General features: G+C 38.0%; 2 protein-coding genes across 4 annotated transcripts in view; one reads left to right on the top strand and one right to left on the bottom strand.

Moving 5' to 3' along the window:
• Positions 1 to 7015: 7015 nt before the first annotated feature.
• LOC144636079 (uncharacterized) lies at positions 7016 to 11501 on the bottom strand. Its single transcript, XM_078495222.1, has 2 exons — positions 11240 to 11501; positions 7016 to 7863 (listed from the first exon to the last, which is right to left on the bottom strand). The coding sequence occupies exons 1-2, from the start codon at positions 11406 to 11408 to the stop codon at positions 7484 to 7486; spliced, it is 549 nt and encodes a 182-aa protein (XP_078351348.1). The 5' UTR covers positions 11409 to 11501; the 3' UTR covers positions 7016 to 7483.
• An 83-nt stretch (positions 11502 to 11584) lies between these two features.
• Positions 11585 to 19011, top strand: part of LOC144636015 (E3 ubiquitin-protein ligase HECTD1-like) — a 39841-nt gene continuing 32414 nt past the window's right edge. For 2 of the 3 annotated variants that reach the window (XM_078495151.1, XM_078495150.1), the window contains exons 1-4: positions 11585 to 12238; positions 14793 to 15027; positions 15749 to 15976; positions 18481 to 18735. In XM_078495151.1, the coding sequence (XP_078351277.1) occupies positions 12099 to 12238; positions 14793 to 15027; positions 15749 to 15976; positions 18481 to 18735 (858 nt within the window). In that variant the 5' untranslated portion in view covers positions 11585 to 12098. The remainder of the gene's footprint in view (positions 12239 to 14792; positions 15028 to 15748; positions 15977 to 18480; positions 18736 to 19011) is intronic. The other variant, XM_078495152.1, reaches the window with a different exon arrangement.

The raw sequence follows: 19011 nt of genomic DNA, 5'->3' as shown, positions 1-19011 counted from the left end.
TTGTAGAACACTATACTAGCAAGTATTTATGTCCAATCCAGAATAAAACTGTATGATGAAACGCTGAGAGACCTTTCATCTGACAAGGAAAAAAGTTTTCTCAACTTTCAGTGTGCCCAAGTGATCTAACGAACAAATATGACATGATTAAGCTTATAAAAGATTAGAAAAAAAAAACAATACCTCTAGTTTAGAGTCCAAATCACTTATCACACTATCTGTGCCTTTGGAGTGCATGGGATCTTTGAATTAAAGTGGTGATCTGATTCGTTCTTGCTCTTGGTCATAAAGTCACTGACTCAATAATGCCTTCTCATTTTATCTACAATGCTATTTATAGACCAGGATGTATGTAGCTAAAATTGCAAATCCATGCAAATTTTCTTGAATGGTAAATAGCTGACGAAAGCAAACGAAAACTTCACGTATTTCTAAGTCAGCATTTCCGTAGGCATTTCCGTCCGGCTTTTCTAGCTACAATCGGAAAAAATAACGCACAAAAATTTCACAATTGTGATAATACAGTAAATCAGTAAAGCATAGGGATGTGATCTATTTTAGAGCTGTTCTAAAGGCCTAATACTGCCGTTTTGCTGACTCCTCGCTGTAACGACCTGTTATGACTAATAAACTGCCCGTACATGTCTAAGAGACCAGAAATTTATAATACAAAAGAACCCCAAATTGAATTTCAATTTGGGATTCTACCTTCTAGTCGTCAAACTGCCGTTTCAGAGGTCGTATTTACTAATAAGCACGAGCAGTCCCTTTAAGTAAGTTAAAAACTGTTCGTGGTGTAATAATACTTCATTTATTTCACTCCTGAAGTGGGAAATAACTTCTCCTGCATGCAACTTGGTGTTATGTTAGGTTCTATTAGATCATCGATGCCTTACCTAGTTAAGTTATGTTTTTCAATGCCTTTAGTAATTGCACAGTTCTACAGGTTTAGTATTATTAAAATTCAAGAAAAGTGTTTCCCATGGTTGTTTATGAAATATAAGATTTCAATCAAGGCATAATATCCTTGTTTATCACGGCATACGGTGTAAACTGCTTGTTATGACGTCATTTCCTAGTACTTGTGTTTTCACAAACCGGAAAGTTTCAATATAGCTTTTCCGTCGTTTGTAGTTAACAAGCACAGCAGTAAGGATAGCTTATTTTACACAGTCAGTCCTAGAATACCTGTTTTACTAGTAAGTTATGAACGGGAGCGGACTTTCGAAAGTGCTAACCGGATTTTGTGGTTTCACGTAAGCAGAATTGTGTTATTGAGTTCCGGAAAAAAAAGGGAAAAAAAACAAACGCCCGACGTACCACCTTAACCTATCCCCAAACATACCGTAGAGAAGGGATCGTTGTTGTTGCTTTAGCTTTGTGGCTGTATTCGGTGCAAAACCAAGTCTTGCATGTGTATTTTCCTTCGTGTGTCTTAAGTTATGGTCGGTTTTAGTTTTCGCGTTCTGCGTCGTCTATCACACCATTCTTGCAGCAGCTGTAATGATTGCCTCTCTCATAAGTTTAGTTTAAGTTTTTTTTTCCTTTTATGAACAAGTCCTTTCTACATCGTTTTAACAACAAGTTTTCTTGTCAGTGAAATATACTGATCATTGACACCCTCCAGGGTTTACCCTAATACACTCCCCTTTTTTTTTACCCCCCCCAAACCAAAAAAAAAAAAACCAAACACCAAAACCGACGGCCCAGAGTAGCCTTACACGCATGCTCATGCAAATCAATGGTGGTGGACACAACTTAACGCATGCCATCAGAAGCACCATCAGATACCCTTCATGATTACAGTTTATTAAGAGTTCAATATACATATTAAAAGAAAGCTACTGAGGTATCTGTCTGTGGAGAAAAATAGCCTTGAAGAATCTGGAAATGGCAACATACTAAACACAAACAAAGATTTCACACTTGAGTGCAGTTTTGTGCTATATGTATTGTTCTACCTTCGATCGAAACCGAACTAACAACCGTATGCTGATTTGATATATGTTGTCTACCATTATAAATTGTATTTCTGTGAGCAGAAATGCTTTTTTGAAAGTTATAGATCTTCAGTTGTAGCCAGGCCAAATAACTCAAACAAACTTGTGGACTGAAATGGCAATTTTGTTACGTATACCTAGTAATAAGTCTTTACTATTAATAGGACTATAATTCAGATCATATAGTTTACTGATATTGTGACTTCATGGACGAGGGTCCTAATATAATTAAGTAATTAATCGTTTACCACGTCACCACAAAATCACACGCTGATAACGTGACTCTAACCCGGAAAAGTAACTATCGTTTTAACATAATCTTGCTCTATATTTGTACGCTTAAATCATCTCTGTGTTAACTTGACAAAACATGCTGTCTAGTTGTAAGGTTTTAAGGATATGTTATCTCACGCTTCTTGGTCGGCCTTGGGAGTGAAACTTAGTTAACTTCTAGTTGTTCGTCTCTAACCAATTTATCATTACGTGTACCCTTAGAATTTGCTTAATCTTGCAAGACCTGTAAATTTCACTGGGAAAAACAAAACGATCATTAGTTGAGCTTGGTGCAAATTTCCCTGAGAAAAACCAATTATTAGTAGAGCTTTGCGCATCCTTTTTTGACTTAAAATGGCAGCCACAAGATCCAAAGCTCAAGAAAACACTCGTTAACGAATGAAACTTTTCTATAGTTTGTTAAAAGTTACTGAGTTCAACTGTGATCGATCAACCGAGGTTATAGATTTAGGGAAGTTGGATACCTCAATAAGCTATAAACAGTCAGACTCGTCGGACACCTGAGGGAAATCTTACAGTTAAAATATCGACTTAGATGTCGTGCAAGAGTAAAAGGGACCCACCTTTAGGCTGCAATGCTTTATAGTGACGCTACCACATGCATAGAATCAACTTCCGGGCGGTTGCAGAGTCAGTAATTACTCAGTAAGACACCTGACGAATTGAGCGGCAGGCGTTTGTCATCTAAAAACCACGTGATGGTGTTTGTCAGTGTCTCGTGATATTTGGCTCAAGTTAGCAACTATGTAATGTAACTAATTTTGAACGAGGCTGATGAAATACCAATTATATTGGCATGTGATGCCCGGATATCCGCCACTTGATTAATTGGTACATGTGTATAAGGGCCTAGACAATTCACACAATACAAGTACCAACTGCAAGTTTCTAATGTAAGTAATACATAACTATTAATAGAATATCATGAGTTAGCTATGCCTCGATTTCCCGCGCTATCTTGTGATGCCATGCCTGGAGTGCACGACTAGCGAGCGAGTTGGTGACGTCACAAGAAGAAATTTCTTTTTTACGTCAGTCATGCTTATCGAAGGCGCTGACGAATCTTAGAAGTAGAGAGAATCCCCTTCGTGTATCCACGCTTTGCACATTATATATTAACAACCTTAAGATGTGGAGTATTACGTAGTTAATGACACTACAGTGGCTCTTGTAAATTGATTGCTGCATATGTTACCCTAGAAAATTGCTTGGAAACAAATTATGCGTGCACGCAAGCGCTTTGGGTAGTCATTCTTCCTTCTGAAGATGGTATAATTATTTCCAAACGGTTCGTTTTTTTATTTTAAAAAGTACTTTAAGAAAGGACTTTGTAGCCTTGTGAATAGTTATTTAACCGGCTAAAGCAATAATTATGGACACCAGCTATGCTTCTCATCAATGCAGTCATTAGCAATAATGATCGAAATGACGCACTTATTTTATACATCAGCGGGACACTGTGCACATACGATAAGTTATGTAATATCAGCGTATACTGTATCTCATGCAATATATAAAAATCTTAGGGCACTCTAAAGAAGCTAAAGCGGTCCTATTTATAGCTTATTTTATTGCCACAAGACACTTCAGGTTGAGAAAACTCAAGAACTGGGCAGTAAAACACTTACACTCGCTCACGGCTCGCTCTTTCTACACAGTAATTGTCTCAACCTTGTTTTAATGCCTTTAAGACGGACTGACAGCCTCTTTTATCTAAAAAAATATTAAATATCTTATAAATATAACAATATCAAGGCTTCTTACTTTACCAAACAGGAACTGTAACTGTAACTACCTAAATTTAATGGTATCACGTACAAAGGCTATCTTCTGCGTCACCGCTCTACGAAGAACATACACTTTGACGTAGGCCACCGAAAAAGAGTCTCCGCTTTCGATTGAAATGACCTGGAAAAGGAAGAAGAAATCCTAAATGAACTTTGATTAATACGCATGTAGTAGTATTGGTTACAGAAGCTGTTCGTCGACGTCGGTATCTGCGACAGTACTAGTACAATAACAGTCGGTGCTACAGTAAAAACCCGCAAGAACCGGCCATTTTTTCCACGGTTAGCCTAAACACTGGTTCTTACATACATATACATATACATATACATATACATATACATACTTTATACATACTAGTTATGCAACGCTTTCGAGTGGTATACTATGGAATATCCCACGAGTCACTTGTATTTTCTCGGTATACACACGAGCCTTTAGGCGAGTGTGTATGCCAAGAAAATACAAGTGACAAGTGGGATATTCCATAGTATACCACGAGAAAGTGTTGTGTAACTATTTTATACCATGCCATAGAAAATACGCTTACTAAATTTCGTCAAGAATACAGTCGCAGCGCACTATGGGAAGGTTGGGTTGAATACCGTCGAATATACAACGGCTTTCCTGTATTCTGATTGGCTGTATTTTCTATGGCATGGTATAAATATACATATATACTTTATTGACGCTCCCTAAAAAGGGTTTTTCAGCTCAATACAATACAATTAAAAATACAGATTTAAATTTAGATTAATTAAGAATATAAGTATAATTATAACTACAATAAATATGTCAAAAATATTCTAAATGTAAAAAATTAACCTAATAATACATTTGCGAAATGACGCCTAAAATTCCTCGGGCATTTTAAAGACTTGATGTTATGGTTTTACTAGATATGTCTAAAGCATTTGACAGTATTCGACACGACATCTTATTATCCAAGCTGCAAAGTCTCGACTTTTCCCAGTGTGCGTTAGATTGGTTCCAGAGTTACCTTTTTACAATCTAATAGGCAGTTAAGACAAATTTAGGGTATTTAGGTTCTTAAAAGGTTCTTATTTCCTGAAGGAGTATTGAACCTATTCCTCGTACGAAATTTCCATACCAAAGAAGTGTTTATGTAAAAATGAAGCACTTATCATTCAGAACAAAACACTATATACATGTACAGCAATGCCTTGTCCAAAATTATTTTCCCAATAGTAAACATTTTTAATCGATTTTAAAGAAATAAAAACCTGTTTCTAAAGTTTAGGCAAAATAGGTTCTTATAAAAAATGGTATCTAATTTGCAAATTTTAGCCTAACAGGTTCTTTAATGTTAGGTTCTTACTCGCGGGTTTTTGCTGTATTACATGTAACGTAGTACAAGGATGTGCTGACAGCGCACCTAATAAACCCTAGGAAAGAACCCCGATATAACGAACCTTCATTATAACGAATACCAAAAAAAGAAAGAAAAAATTATAACGAATACATTTCCCCAATCCCTGTACTTCTCAACGTCCTGGCTCAAAAAAGAAATAACTTGGTCACGGTAAAACCATCATAAGAATACATTTGTCCATGTATCTAATGATGTCCTTAAATAAGTAGTTGCTGGTTTTGCTGACATGTTTAGTCATTTTACATGCAGTGCCAAGCCGTAAGGAAAAGAATTGGACCATTTTGGTCTGAAGTAGGACATAGTTTGTGCGCTCTGGTCTGAAACTGAGTATGACTTTTAGAAAGTTTTTTTTTTAATCATTTATATATCTCTCTCTTGATAATGAGGACAGTGCGGTGAGATTAACATCTAGCCTGCGTAGCGGGCGTCTGTGTTTTTTAAAAGAGTGCGTGATCGCGAGAAGGCCGCGCTCCTTTCACGTTTCCCGGCCCATACGCGCGCTCGAAACTACGGCGCCTGGTACGCAGGCTAAATAACATCAGGAACAGAGACAAAATTGGTAAAGAAACAAACATGTTTTTGTCTAGCAAACGGTGAGAAGAGGGTCGCACCTTCGGCCCCACCGTATTTTTGGGAGTGGTAAGGCGAGAAAATACAGGCGACGTTGTTGTCATTGATTTCACTTCCATTTCAAGTTGTTCAAATCTTAGCCGAGAAACTAATAAGTAGTTTTAATTTGGGAACCCAAAACTAAAGAAAAACATGTGACTTTTTCCAAAAATCTTTAGAAAGTCGTGCTGACGCAGTTAAGTTTTTCAAAGAGTTAGTGGTTTTACTTAACCCGTGAAACAAAAACTGTTAGTGAGTGTGTAATAGTGCCATTCTCGAGCCCAGAGCTCTTGTCTTTTGAACGTGACTGTCAGTCATGCGCAAAAGAGAAGTGCTCTGGGGTACTAGTTCAATGATTAGTGCGTGATACACTTAAGACAAAGAGTAAAAAAAATAATTACTAATTACTGCGAAATAATAAGAACTAATACGAAGTAGTAAAGTGTACTATCCCTCTCAATTTCACAGGTTAAGAACGGTAAAACCATTCTAATAGCAAGGAGGTGCTATTGAAACTAGTCCATTGGGCGTGAAGCCAAAACTGAGAACGCGAGTGGAAAAATGGTCGTTGGAAATCTGGGAACGAGACGCGCAATTTCCCACCGTCATTTTCCCACTTGTGCATTTTTTCGCTTCACGCAGGACGGAATAAGAAAAAAGGGAACTGCTTGTAGTCGACACAAATTAATTTCTAATAGCTCAATGCAAACAGATGGAGACCTGAAAAATAAAGGTTATTCTAAATTGTCATTATAAGACTGTAAAGTAGTCCCATCCATTAATGTGGCCAACATAAAAAGTAAAGAGCTGAAGATTAGAAAAAAAATTCCATTAAAAATCCCATTAAAAAACAGAAAGTACACCGTACCACCTGGGGAACAGGTGGATGGGAGGGGATGGGGATCCTACATGATTAAGTGAGACTTTTTCTGAGGTAAACTAGTCCCTGTAACAAAAATCTTTATTAGAGCAAAGGTCAAGCAACAGTAAAAATATATTTACACAAAAGTGAAAATATTTTACAGCTCCACTTCAATAGCAGCATAGGGCATAAATATACAAAGATAATCCTATGAGAATTCAACAAACCGCTCAACATGTAAATGGCGTAACACTGGAAAGACCCAATATGCAGGGAGTAAGGAAACACTTTCTAAATACCGGTAATTATACTTTTTACAAAGCTGTAGAGTACAAAACTGTATTAACATGTGTTCTTAAATGTTTATAATAAAATAATGATAAGTACAAATAGAGTGCTACATGTATGTCCTGGTAAATGTAGCATGCCAAACTCAACCTTGTGCAAATCAAAAGTCATTTGCAGCATTGAGCAATAATTATGGTACACCACTGAAAGATGTTAAGGTGTAATGCATGTTTTTCTCAAGTTGCTTTTTCCTTACGCAGTAAGTGGCCTGTAGTTCTCAAGTCCTCCTTGCCCTCCCCATGTCGTCGATTGCTGCACAGCCCCGGCTTGAGCTGCTCTGCTTTTGCGCTGTCGTAATTCTTCATGGTGACATGTTAGGCATAAAGGGCGGTCTTCATGATGGTCATAGTTGATAGTTGAGCAAAATGAGCAGAACACTCCAAAGCATCTGTCACATTGACGCACGCACATTTCACAAACATTGTGCTCACAAAATGCACACGGCATAGATTCACTTTGTTGATGACAAACCCAGCAAGGAGATGAAGTAATCGTCGCTGTTGGATGCAGAAGAGGAAGGCCAGAGTCTGTTTGGTTTCTTTGGCTGCTCATTAGCATTTCAAATGCACAACCTGCAAAATAATTTATTACCAGTAAGATATCAATTATCAGTATCTACTAAAAAAAGGACTGTCACAAACATGAAAAATGGTAACAGACTAACACCTGTTTATAAATCAAATGAAAAGGACAAAGAAATTAATGTTTGATAGGAATCAGTCAACAGAAACAGAAATACAGTAGCCATGAATATTAATTACCTTATTGTTACTAATTTTTGCAGGAACTGAACTTCATTAAAGTGGAAGAAGCAAATTTAATGAGACTAAAATTCAATTACGTTGCAGAAAAATCATGTTGAAAGATCTACATTTCATGAAAGTGTTCCACTAGTCTTACAATCTGCACTTAATACATATTTGTTTGTTACACATGAAGCTCACATGGTTAGCAATTCAAGGTTGTCCAGTTGTCCTGAAAAACCAAAATATATGCTGGGACAACCAAATCTTATGGATTGGTTGCCCCTTAGGCAACCTGAAATAGCAGCCCACTGCCACTTATAATAATCCCAGGAAAGAAAACCTAGAAGGTTTTACATGTGTCAGGACTTGTGGAAGGATGGAAGACCATGATTGCAGTTTAGGGGAAAAAAAAGAAATTTCTCACAGTTATTGCTTGCATTTTGCAAAGAATGAATCTGCTTTTCGCAAAGTTAATTGAATTCGAATCTAACAAATTAAGACAAAAATTTATGTTTAGTTTAATCAGGCTACTTGCAATAACATATCTTGCAGGAGTTGGCTTGTTAAAGGTTGAGGAGCTGGGAACCAAAATATTCTTGGGGCAAGCAAACTACATGTAAGTTCTGTGGTTGCTGCAGGGTGAAGTACATGTAGACAAAAAATAAATTTTGAACCCTGGCTCCACATTTTACTACACAGGTTGACATTTAAATTTGCATGATGTATCTACTCTCTGTAGCATGATTCCGAGAAAGAAACTGGATTTTCTGAGGGTATTTAATTTCAAATTCATTTATTTTTTTGTGGTTCTTAAATTTTGCAATTTTTTTGAAATTGGGAGAATAGTTACCTGTGAAAAAAAGGTATTGCTTGGATTTTCTGGTCCAAAAAAATTAATAAATCAATGCTGCTCACATACAGCCTCTGAACAGCCTCTCTACTGGGGTACACATGTAGAATAAAAAATATATACAAGCAAGGCAGTCTGCAGTCTGAGGGAACATTTTGCTAGGATGAACATCATCACTTCCAGGGCAAAGACGTGAGTGAAGCAAGCCCTCTCTTTGGAGCCACGAAAGTGCTTCAGGGGCAACAACGCAAGCACAGAAGGTGGAAGTTTTCAGGGGGTGAAGCGAGCCCGTGAGCAGAAGAAACATTGTTTCCATCTCATTTCTTCTGCATAGGCGCTCGCTTCGCTTGCTGAAACTTGCGCATTCAGTGCAGTCATTGCCTCTGCCAAAAAAAAAAAGAAGAGCCTGCTTGCAGGCTAAGATGAACATCTCTCCCCACTTGCTTTCTTACCCTGAGCTGGGCTCACTTTACCTCCTAACCATAGATGGGCATCATGATTATCGCTTAACAACAACTGTAGTTATTTGTTGTTATTGAAAATTCCCACATCATCACCTGTTGCAACAAATTTGCAAGGACTCCAAATCTTGATTTGGTCGTGAACTTTGATATCCGAATTTCTTTAAACCAGCCTGTGGTTTGATTCCCCTTACAAGCATTAGGGGGCTAAGGGCCTGATTACATGGTGAATTTCAGCCCGGGCTAAAATTTCAGCATGGTTTGCCAGGCTGGGATTTTGTTGTTATTACATGGAGAATTTCAGCCCGGGTTGAACACTTTTAAAACTGAAAACTAATCGAGGCACACTAATTGGATACGCCGGGAGTTTTTCAGCCCGTTTGCCCGGGCTAAGATTTCCAGCCCAGGGCCTCTTCATATGATCCCTGTTGACTGGGCTGGCCCAGTTACCGAGATCTCGGCTCACTCCTATTTTCTTTGTAAAATTTTGGATGTGTTCATATGAGAAGGTGGGCCAGCTCGGTTACCGATATCTCGGTTTCTGCAACCGAGATCTCGGCAACCGGGAAAAATATTTCCCATAATTATGAACACTCCAGCCCGGTTGCCGGGACACAACTTTTTTCGAGAAAATAGCTTCCCTTTCGTAACTGGGTGGTCAAAATGGCTTTATTTTGCCTTGTATCTATTTCCACTTCAGAAATATGCGAATTAGCTTTATAATAAAGTTACAAGGGTCAATAAAGCTACGATAGTCACGAAAGATGCAACTTTATAGCAGTCAGAATAATGACATTCTCAGAATATAATTCCCACTCTAGTCCACTCTTTCAGAAATTAAAAATAAATACTTAAAGTAAGTGACTTAATATATTTGTATAGTGCTTTATTTATGTACGACTATTACTCTAATAGTCTGCCTCTAATTTTTGACAATTTCTTTAAGAGTATCAACAAAGTGCATCAATATCAAACCAGACTGGCAAGTAAGATTTCATACTATCTGCCAAAAGCAAGGACTAATTACGGCAAATTTAACATTCGTTTTCTCGGTGCTAAAGTTTGGAATTCCAATGATGACTCACTTAAATCTAAGAGTCGTGCTTGTTTCAAAAATCTCTTAAAAGAATTGATTATCTCTAACTACTAACTGGTACATTGATGAACTTTATTTTTCATTTGTTCTCTGTCTGTGTGTGTGTGTGTGAATGGAAATCGTGTCCCGTTTTTTTATACTCTGTAACTTTATTGCAATATTTTTTTCTGCTTGGCCCAGCCACTTAGCTCGATTAGCCTTAGCTATTTCTAAGTGGCTGTGCTCTTTTTTATTGTTAATTTTTTCTCTTGCATGTATTTACTTATTGTAACTCTTCTGGGCACGAAATAAAAGATTGTTGTTGTTGTTGTTGTTATTGTTGTTGTTGTTATGTTGTTTTGGCTTCGTTTCTTGAATTTTACCCCGTCAACCGGGCTAAAATTTTCCATATGAACAGACGTCAAAATCCGTCCTGGTAATTGAGACGGTCCGCAAACCGGGCTCATGTGAAGAGGCCCCCAGTTTCAAAAACCGGGCTGGAAATTTCAGCCCAGGCTGTAATTGGCCCGGGATGAATCTTTCTTAGTGTAATCGGAAACGTCTTTTCAAGAAGATTTGTTTTGGAAGCCGAGCTGAAATCTCAGCCCGGCAAACCGGGTAGAAATTTCAGCCCGGGCTGAAATTCGCCTTGTAATCAGATCTGATTACATTACTAGACCCTAAGTTCTGAAGGAGATTCGTATTCACTGCACCATTTACGATCAACATTACAAAACTTTCCAAGTTTACGCACTTTGCTACCTATTTCCATTCAGTTGTTTGCAAGGAGTTTTGTTGAAATCTCGCTGTACCTACCGCTAGAATCTTGATCAACAGCGCAAACATCACCGCGCGCCATGAAACTTTCAGTTGCTGGGATCTTCGGCGGCTGAGGGGACTCTCCAAATGGACACCGCCGCTTGGTTACAAGACGGCTTAGCTCTGGCGATGCTGGAGGTGTCCTACATTCCAAAATCGGTTCCATTTAAACAATTAAAATCAGCAAAACACTTCCCACAAACAAACCATGCAAACGATAATCGAAAAATCGTGCCAAAAAGAACGTTTCAGAGGAGGCATGGGTCGACTGAGTTCCAATCTCCACGCGTTCTATCGACTCCCGAAAGAGGCTTTGTTTGCGCGAAAGTTTTCTGACAACATTACATTTATAGAAGCGAAAGGAAAGTGAAGTTTAGCGGTTGTGTGGGTTGTATTGCACCGTTATTTTCGGCCATAGGTGTTTCCGAAACAGAAATGGTGTCCTTTGGAGTGGTGGAAAGATCAATGGTAGGGTGTATTACGCGTTACGGTCACTAAATGAGGCGAAAGACTGGCTAGTATCGCGCAGGAAACACGAGGCGAGAGATACCCTGTGAAAGAGAGCATTTCCGTGACACGAAATATCTACGATAATCTCAGGATTTTTTTTCAACCTTCATCCACAGAGATTACGATAACAGCTCAGGATTACGTAGGGTGTTTTTGGTGGAACATCTGGCAAACCGAGACACCAACTACATTGTTTTTCTTCGCCCGAAAGTGAAGTCTCTACGCCTTGGATTTTGAACATTTTCGTCTTTCGCTGCCTTTAGAACCACTTGATCTACATTTTTTAGAAAATTAAATTCGTATTTTGCTAACGTGGTTGTTGAATTGACGCTTATTCTTGGCGAAAATGGTGGACGTCGATCCCGACACACTTTTAGAATGGCTAAGTATGGGACAAGGCGACGAAAGAGACATGCAGCTCATCGCTTTGGAGCAGTTGTGTATGTTGCTTCTCATGTCCGACAACATAGACCGGTGTTTCGAAAGGTTAGTACCCTTTTGTATAAAATTTCCCGTTCAATCTATCTTCTATTTGATTTTTAGTCTTCAAGCACTGCTTACATTGTTGTTTAGTGGTTGGCAAAAGTGCTAAGTAGTGAAAAAAAATTCAAGATGAAAAATAATTTCCAAACATGTACATGTAAGCATTATAATTATGTCTCGGAGTGGTTTACCCTGCCAATAATTGTTTGATGTTGTGGGTCCCTGATTAGTTCGCCTGATTTTTGCGAGCATTAATTGAATATCAAAGCAAATAGCCATTTTCTTGCTATGATAGCTTTTTAATCAATATGACTTTTGAAATTGAAAAGTCGTGACATTGAAATGGGTTTAATTTAGAACGTGAATTTGTTTTGTGCAAAAGAGGCGATGATCTAAAGTATAGGCCATTGACGTTATAAAGAACCGAGAATTTATTTTAATTTGTGTTCTGTTCGTCACATAAAACTAAAATTAAGTTTCGTGGAATTTGTAGAAGTGGCATACACGTACATGTATGAATGTCATAATATTTGCTCTACAAATTTAATTTTCTGAATTGAAGACTGAAGTAGATCGAGAAATAAAACGAGATTTTAGTGGTGTTTTGTTTATATTGCTACAGTTAATTTGGCATTACAGGTACATTGTATGAGACACAGTTTTGTAAAAATTCTCATTTTATTTTTTTTTACATTCATTTGTACATAATGTTGTCAACTTCTTTCATGTATATTTCCTCAGAATTGGAAAAGTATAATTTTAAAACAATTTGTAAAATTTAATGCCTTCTCATTAATGGGCCTTTCAATAGAAAGAACTCTCAAAGTTCAAAATTCAAACTAGCAATATTGCATTGTACCTCTCTTCACCCAGGTAAAAGGAAAAGCCCGCTGTCAAGCCAAGTGGCTTATCAGGCTGGAGCCTATCAGGGCTTGAGACTAACTTTTTAACTCACTGGTTTACTGGCTAGTGACATGTCAGATTTTAGTAGCCAAAAGTAATTTTTCACTAGTCAGGTATATTGATTTCTATCAAGAACAGTTGACTTTTCCGAGTTTTTCACTAGCCAAATGGCTAGTAGGAATGCTAAACCTGGTAGCCAAAACCTAAATTTTAGTAGCCTTTGGCTAGTTGGCTACCGTTAGTCTCGAGCCCTGGCCTATCCCAGTTTCTGAAGCATTTAGCGGCTAGGAGTATTTCTACTCCCCCCTGGATAGGATGCTAGTCCATCACAGGGTTACCCCCAGCAGTAAATTCACCGTTACCCATTAAAACAGCTGGGTCTCCACCCAGGAGTATATGTAAATGGGTTCCAGCATTATGTTTGGAAAGCCTGACAAAATACAAGGGGAAAACCTGCAATGGACCAGTATTACATCCAGAGAAAGTACATGTACCAGTACTTGTAGTCATTTCATGTGGGATAAGCTCCAGTCCCAGGGGGGTACTCTGGCTTGTAAATGACGGGGATGATCGAATGGAGGCAAAACTCAGGACCCAAAAAAATCCCTAAGTCTTCCGACATTACCCAAAAAAAACCCTGGACCAAAAATAACCCCCCAAAAAATCCCTTGTCAAATTACCCCTAAATTGCCTGGAGGGGCAATAATATAACACAAAGAAAACCATAAAAAATTGAATGCTCGCGTTTGTTTATTCATCATACCATAAATACGCCAAGGCCGCGCCAAGGCACTTTAGTTCGTTTTTAATACCCAAAAAAATCCCCTATTTAAATTAAGTCACCCAAAAAAATACTTGCCAAATTTTCCAACGCAAAAAAATCCCGGAATTGAAAATTTCAAACCCAAAAAAAATCCTTCCATCATCCCCGTCATTTACAAGCCGGAGTACCCCCCTGGGGCTCCAGTCATGTGGAAAGTGATTAGTTTCTAAAAAAAACTGTTGTGCTGCATTGGCAGAAACACTTTCTGGTTGATTGTCAACTGGAAGTTGATAAAGGTAAATAAATCACTGTAGGGAATTTTGAAAAGCTGATGTTTCAAGCGTAAGCCCTTTGTCGGAGGGCTAATGCGCAATGCCAGCTTTATCAACTTCCAGTTGATAATCAACAAAGTTTAGCAATGCGGGCTTGTACATGTACATTAGTCCAAGTGCAACTTCAGCGTAGATTTATCAGACTAGCATACACTGTGTATGCATCTTTATACCATGCCATAGAAAATACAGCCAATCAGAATACAGGAAAGCCATTGTATATTCCACGGTATTCAACCCAACCTTCCCATCATGCGCTGCAGTTGTATTCTTGACGAAATTTAGTAAGCGTATTTTCTATGGCATGGTATAAAATAGTTACACAACACTTTCTCGTGGTATACTATGGAATATCCCACTTGTCACTTGTATTTTCTTGGTATACACACTCGCCTAAAGGCTCATGTGTATAGCGAGAAAATACAAGTGACTCGTGGGTTATTCCATAGTATTCCTCTCAAAAGCGTTGCATAACTAGTATGTATTTAATGGATGTAACTTAGAAGTTATTATGTGTTTTCTTCTCACTAAAACCTGTTAAACTTACCTTTCATTTCAGTTGTCCACCACGGACATTCCTTCCCGCCTTGTGTCGGATCTTCTTGGATGAGTGTGCACCTGAAAATGTACTTGAAGTAACCGCAAGAGCCATAACATATTACCTTGATGTGTCGGCAGAGTGTACTAGACGGATTGTGGCTGTGGAGGGAGCCATCAAGGCCCTGTGTAGTCGGCTGGTGGTAGTTGATTTATCGTCAAGGACAAGTAAAGACTTAGGAGAACAATGTGTTAAAGTGAGTTTGCATGGGACTCAGTAGCAAATCCTATATAATTATACAAGTCATATATGTTATACATTGTACTACATGAACAGACCCTTTAAGGCTGGTTTTTACTAGCAACATCTGGAGTCAGAGTTGGAGTTGTGATAAGAAGCTCAGAGTGTTACTATGTTAAAATCAAACTGACAGAGTCATAAGCAGAGTTTTGATTCTTCTTATGACTCAGTTCCTTGTGATCAAGTGAAAACTAGATCCGTCACAAGCAGAAAGGAAGTACTTGGAGTACTAGCATCGTGATTGGTTTGTTCTTCTCCTTCTCTTTGCAACTCCGACAATTAAGTTTTTTTCTAGATTATAAGTGTCAGAGTAATAAGCAGAATCAGAAGGAATGGAAACCTTCTGATTCTTTCGACTTTCATTCCGTCGAGCTTATGACTCTGCTTACAACTCCAATTTTTGATCATCATTTGGTTGTAAGCACTCTTAGGACTCTGATTGCAACTCCAACTCCCAGTTCGAGGCCAGTGAAAACCAGTCTTTAAAGGCCCTGTTACACTCCGTTAAGTGTACAATATGATTATTTACTAATAAGTACCGTAAATAAGGTACCCTACATTCTGTTTATTTACTTACAAGTTATAAAAATAAAGTTAACGAGACTGAAATTGTCACGTTATAAAACACAGACAGTCATAATTTTCTGTACTGACTAGTGACAATGTTATGATTTCAGGTTCTGGAACTGATATGTACACGAGAGGCTGGGGCAGTGTTTGAAGCAGGTGGTCTGCAATGTTCGTTAACATTCATCCGTGAGTTTGGTAGTTCTGTGCACAAGGATACCCTTCATTCTGCAATGAATGTTGTTACCAGATTGTGTGGAAGAATGGAGCCACAGGATACCAACTTAGAAACTTGTGTCAAATCACTGTCAACCTTACTAAAGCACGAGGACCTATATGTAAGTGCTAATTATAACTATATAATTTAATTACTAAACAAAGAAAAATGTAAATGGTTTCACACAATCGTACGAGTGCTCGATGCAAATACATGCAGAGCGGGATACTATAATTAAAAGATTGAGACTGCACGGACAGTTACTTAAAGTTTCACGCACGAGGCGATCATCAGACTGTGCCGTTAATAGCAGTTGAAAGAAAATTTAAACTACACTCATGGAGGGCGGTTTGAGCGATCCTGCTTTTGATTGGCTGCATAAAACTTGTTTTCGTGCCTGCACTTGGTGATTAATTCAGATCTCTTATTGAGGAGAGTAGATCTGTCAGCGGATAGAATGCAGAGCTTTTCTGTCAGACACAAATTGCAGCGAGACGGGTTTCCCCTGTAAGAGCTTGCTCGCGTGACAATTGACCACTTGATTGAGAAATCGGTGTTTTTGTCTCTTTGGTCCCAGAGCAAGCTCTTACAGGGGAAACCCGTCTCGCTGCAATTTGTGTCTGACAGAGAAGCTCTGCATTCTATCCGCTGACAGATCTACTCTCCTCAATAAGAGATCTGAATTAATCACCAAGTGCAGGCACGAAAACAAGTTTTATGCAGCCAATCAAAAGCAGGATCGCTCAAACCGCCCTCCATGAGTGTAGTTTAAATTTTCTTTCAACTGCTATTAACGGCACAGTCTGATGATCGCCTCGTGCGTGAAACTTTAAGTAACTGTCCGTGCAGTCTCAATCTTTTAATTATAGTAATTTAATTACTATAATTATAATACATGTACACTTTATAATGCTTTGCAGCTGTAGTTAAAACTTAATGTGTATGCTGTATATATCATTACACTGTATTATTACAAAAAGTCATGATTCTGCATGTAGATGTATTTAACAATTATCCCGCAAAACTGCATGAAATATCACCTGATACTTAGCCGATGATATCTGTTACATGTACATGTACAGGTGACAGATGATAACAATAGCTTCCTGACCTTATACAGGCATTGTGACAGTGGCTGAATAATAAGTTCAATTGTACATGACTGTACATACTCATTAAGGAGGCTCGATGTAGTTTTTTTAGCCGAAGGGTGGTTGTTTTGAAAATTAAAATTATCTAGGAAGCCAATGTTCGATTTTTGTCAAAATACACCATAATGATCAAATATGACCAAATTTTAATTTTTTACCCGTCACTTTGTCACAAAGGTTACCATAGCAACCATTGACGTTTTCTTTTGTTCTCAAACAAGCTTGATTTTCTCGAAATCTAGATTGACTCTTGGTATTCATTTTTTGATATGTTCAAGTATAGTAGATTTACTACCTGTGCACAAAATTTTAGGAAAATCTGTAAGAGTGTTTTAGAGTAAATCAAGAATGAAGTTTTTGGTGTTTTCTTATAATTTCTTACAATCGGCAGTCGATATATTTTAACAAATTAAAGTAAAAAGTCTTTTGCTTTTAGTTAATGGTCTTTGATGGTGTAAGTATTTATATTTCAGTGAGAGTAACTGTGCTCAAATAATACGAAACAATTTTAAAGCGCCTATTTTATATTAAAACGGTGTTTTTCTGAGAATTTCATTCTTGATTTACTTGAAAACGCTCTTACAGATTTTTCTAAAATTTCGTCAACAGTTAGTCAATGTACTAAACTTTAACATATTAAAAAATAAACACCAAGAGTCAATCTAGATTTCGAGAAAATTGAGCTTGTTTGAGAACAAAATAAAACGTCAATCGTTGCTATGGTAACCGTTGTGACTAAGTGACGGGTAAAAAATTAAAATTTGGTCAGATTTGATTATTATGGTGTATTTTGGCAAAAATCGAACATTGGCTTTCTAGGTAATTTTAATTTTCAAAACAACCACCCTTCGGCTAAAAAAACTACATCGAGCCTCCTTAAAGGGACTATGTAACAGATTTTACCAGATTTTTGAACAACAAAAATTTTTATTTGTGTCGCAGTAAACCGTAAAATAATAGTCCATTTGTATTAAAAATTGCTATATGAGAGCACCGAAACTGTTACATGTAGCTTGGATGGCTCGGATGGAAACGGAAATTGCAACTTGAAAAAGTTAGGCTAAGGTTTTCAAGTTGTTTCTGCGCGTCGTCAAAAAAATCGTTAAGAAATTAATCCACATACATGTACACTGTATTAAAGTTATATCTTACTTTAGATGTTAAAAGATAATATTTTCATGGATTTAGTTGCCTACCACTTATTTCAGAAGAGTTTAGACCAAAAATCTGTGAAATCCCCGTGACATAGCTCCTTAAAGAGAACACCTTTGGGATCATACCGGAATTTTTCTCTTTTTGGGAGATGTTCCTTTATAGCGGACATTACGTTGTATGCTGTCAGTAATAAATATTTTCACTGTCGCCTTGTAATATTAATGATCATTATCACCTCGTTGTAAAATTTACATGTAGGTTCCTAAAATACATGTACATGTAAATACCGGTTTGATTGTGCTATTCCCCATGTTTGCAGGTATCTGATGGTGCTCTGAGGTGCTTTGCATCTCTTGCTGACCGATTTACCCGCCGTGGTGTTGACCCTGCCCCCTTAGCTGAACACGGATTGAGTGGCGAGTTGTTAGAGAGACTAGCAAGTGCTGCAGCTTCTGCTGGAGAGAAAACAGGAAGCAGTGGAGCCACACCAGACTCGAAAAGCAACAGTACATCAGTGTCTACTATTGTTAGTCTGTTATCAACACTGTGCAGAGGATCACCCAGTGTTACTCATGTATGTAAACATGCTCATTTACTGTTTCATTAGACTTTTGCTATATGTGACTTTGTGTTAGGGAGTGAAATGTGTAAATAATATAATTGTGAAGCAGGGGTGGTGCAGTGGTGAGAGCGCTCGCCTCCCACCAATGTGGCCCGGGTTTGATTCCGGTCCGGTGTCATATGTGGGTTGAGTTTGTTGTTGGTTCTCGTCCTTGCTCCGAGGGTTTTTCTCCGGGTTCTCCGGTTTTCCTCCCTCCACAAAAACCAACACTCCAAATTCCAATTCAAT

This window comes from Oculina patagonica, chromosome 13, assembly GCF_052425735.1.
Source record: "Oculina patagonica isolate OP01 chromosome 13, crgOcupat, whole genome shotgun sequence".
Lineage (NCBI taxonomy): Eukaryota > Metazoa > Cnidaria > Anthozoa > Scleractinia > Oculinidae > Oculina > Oculina patagonica.
This window is presented reverse-complemented; position numbering and strand designations above follow the sequence as displayed.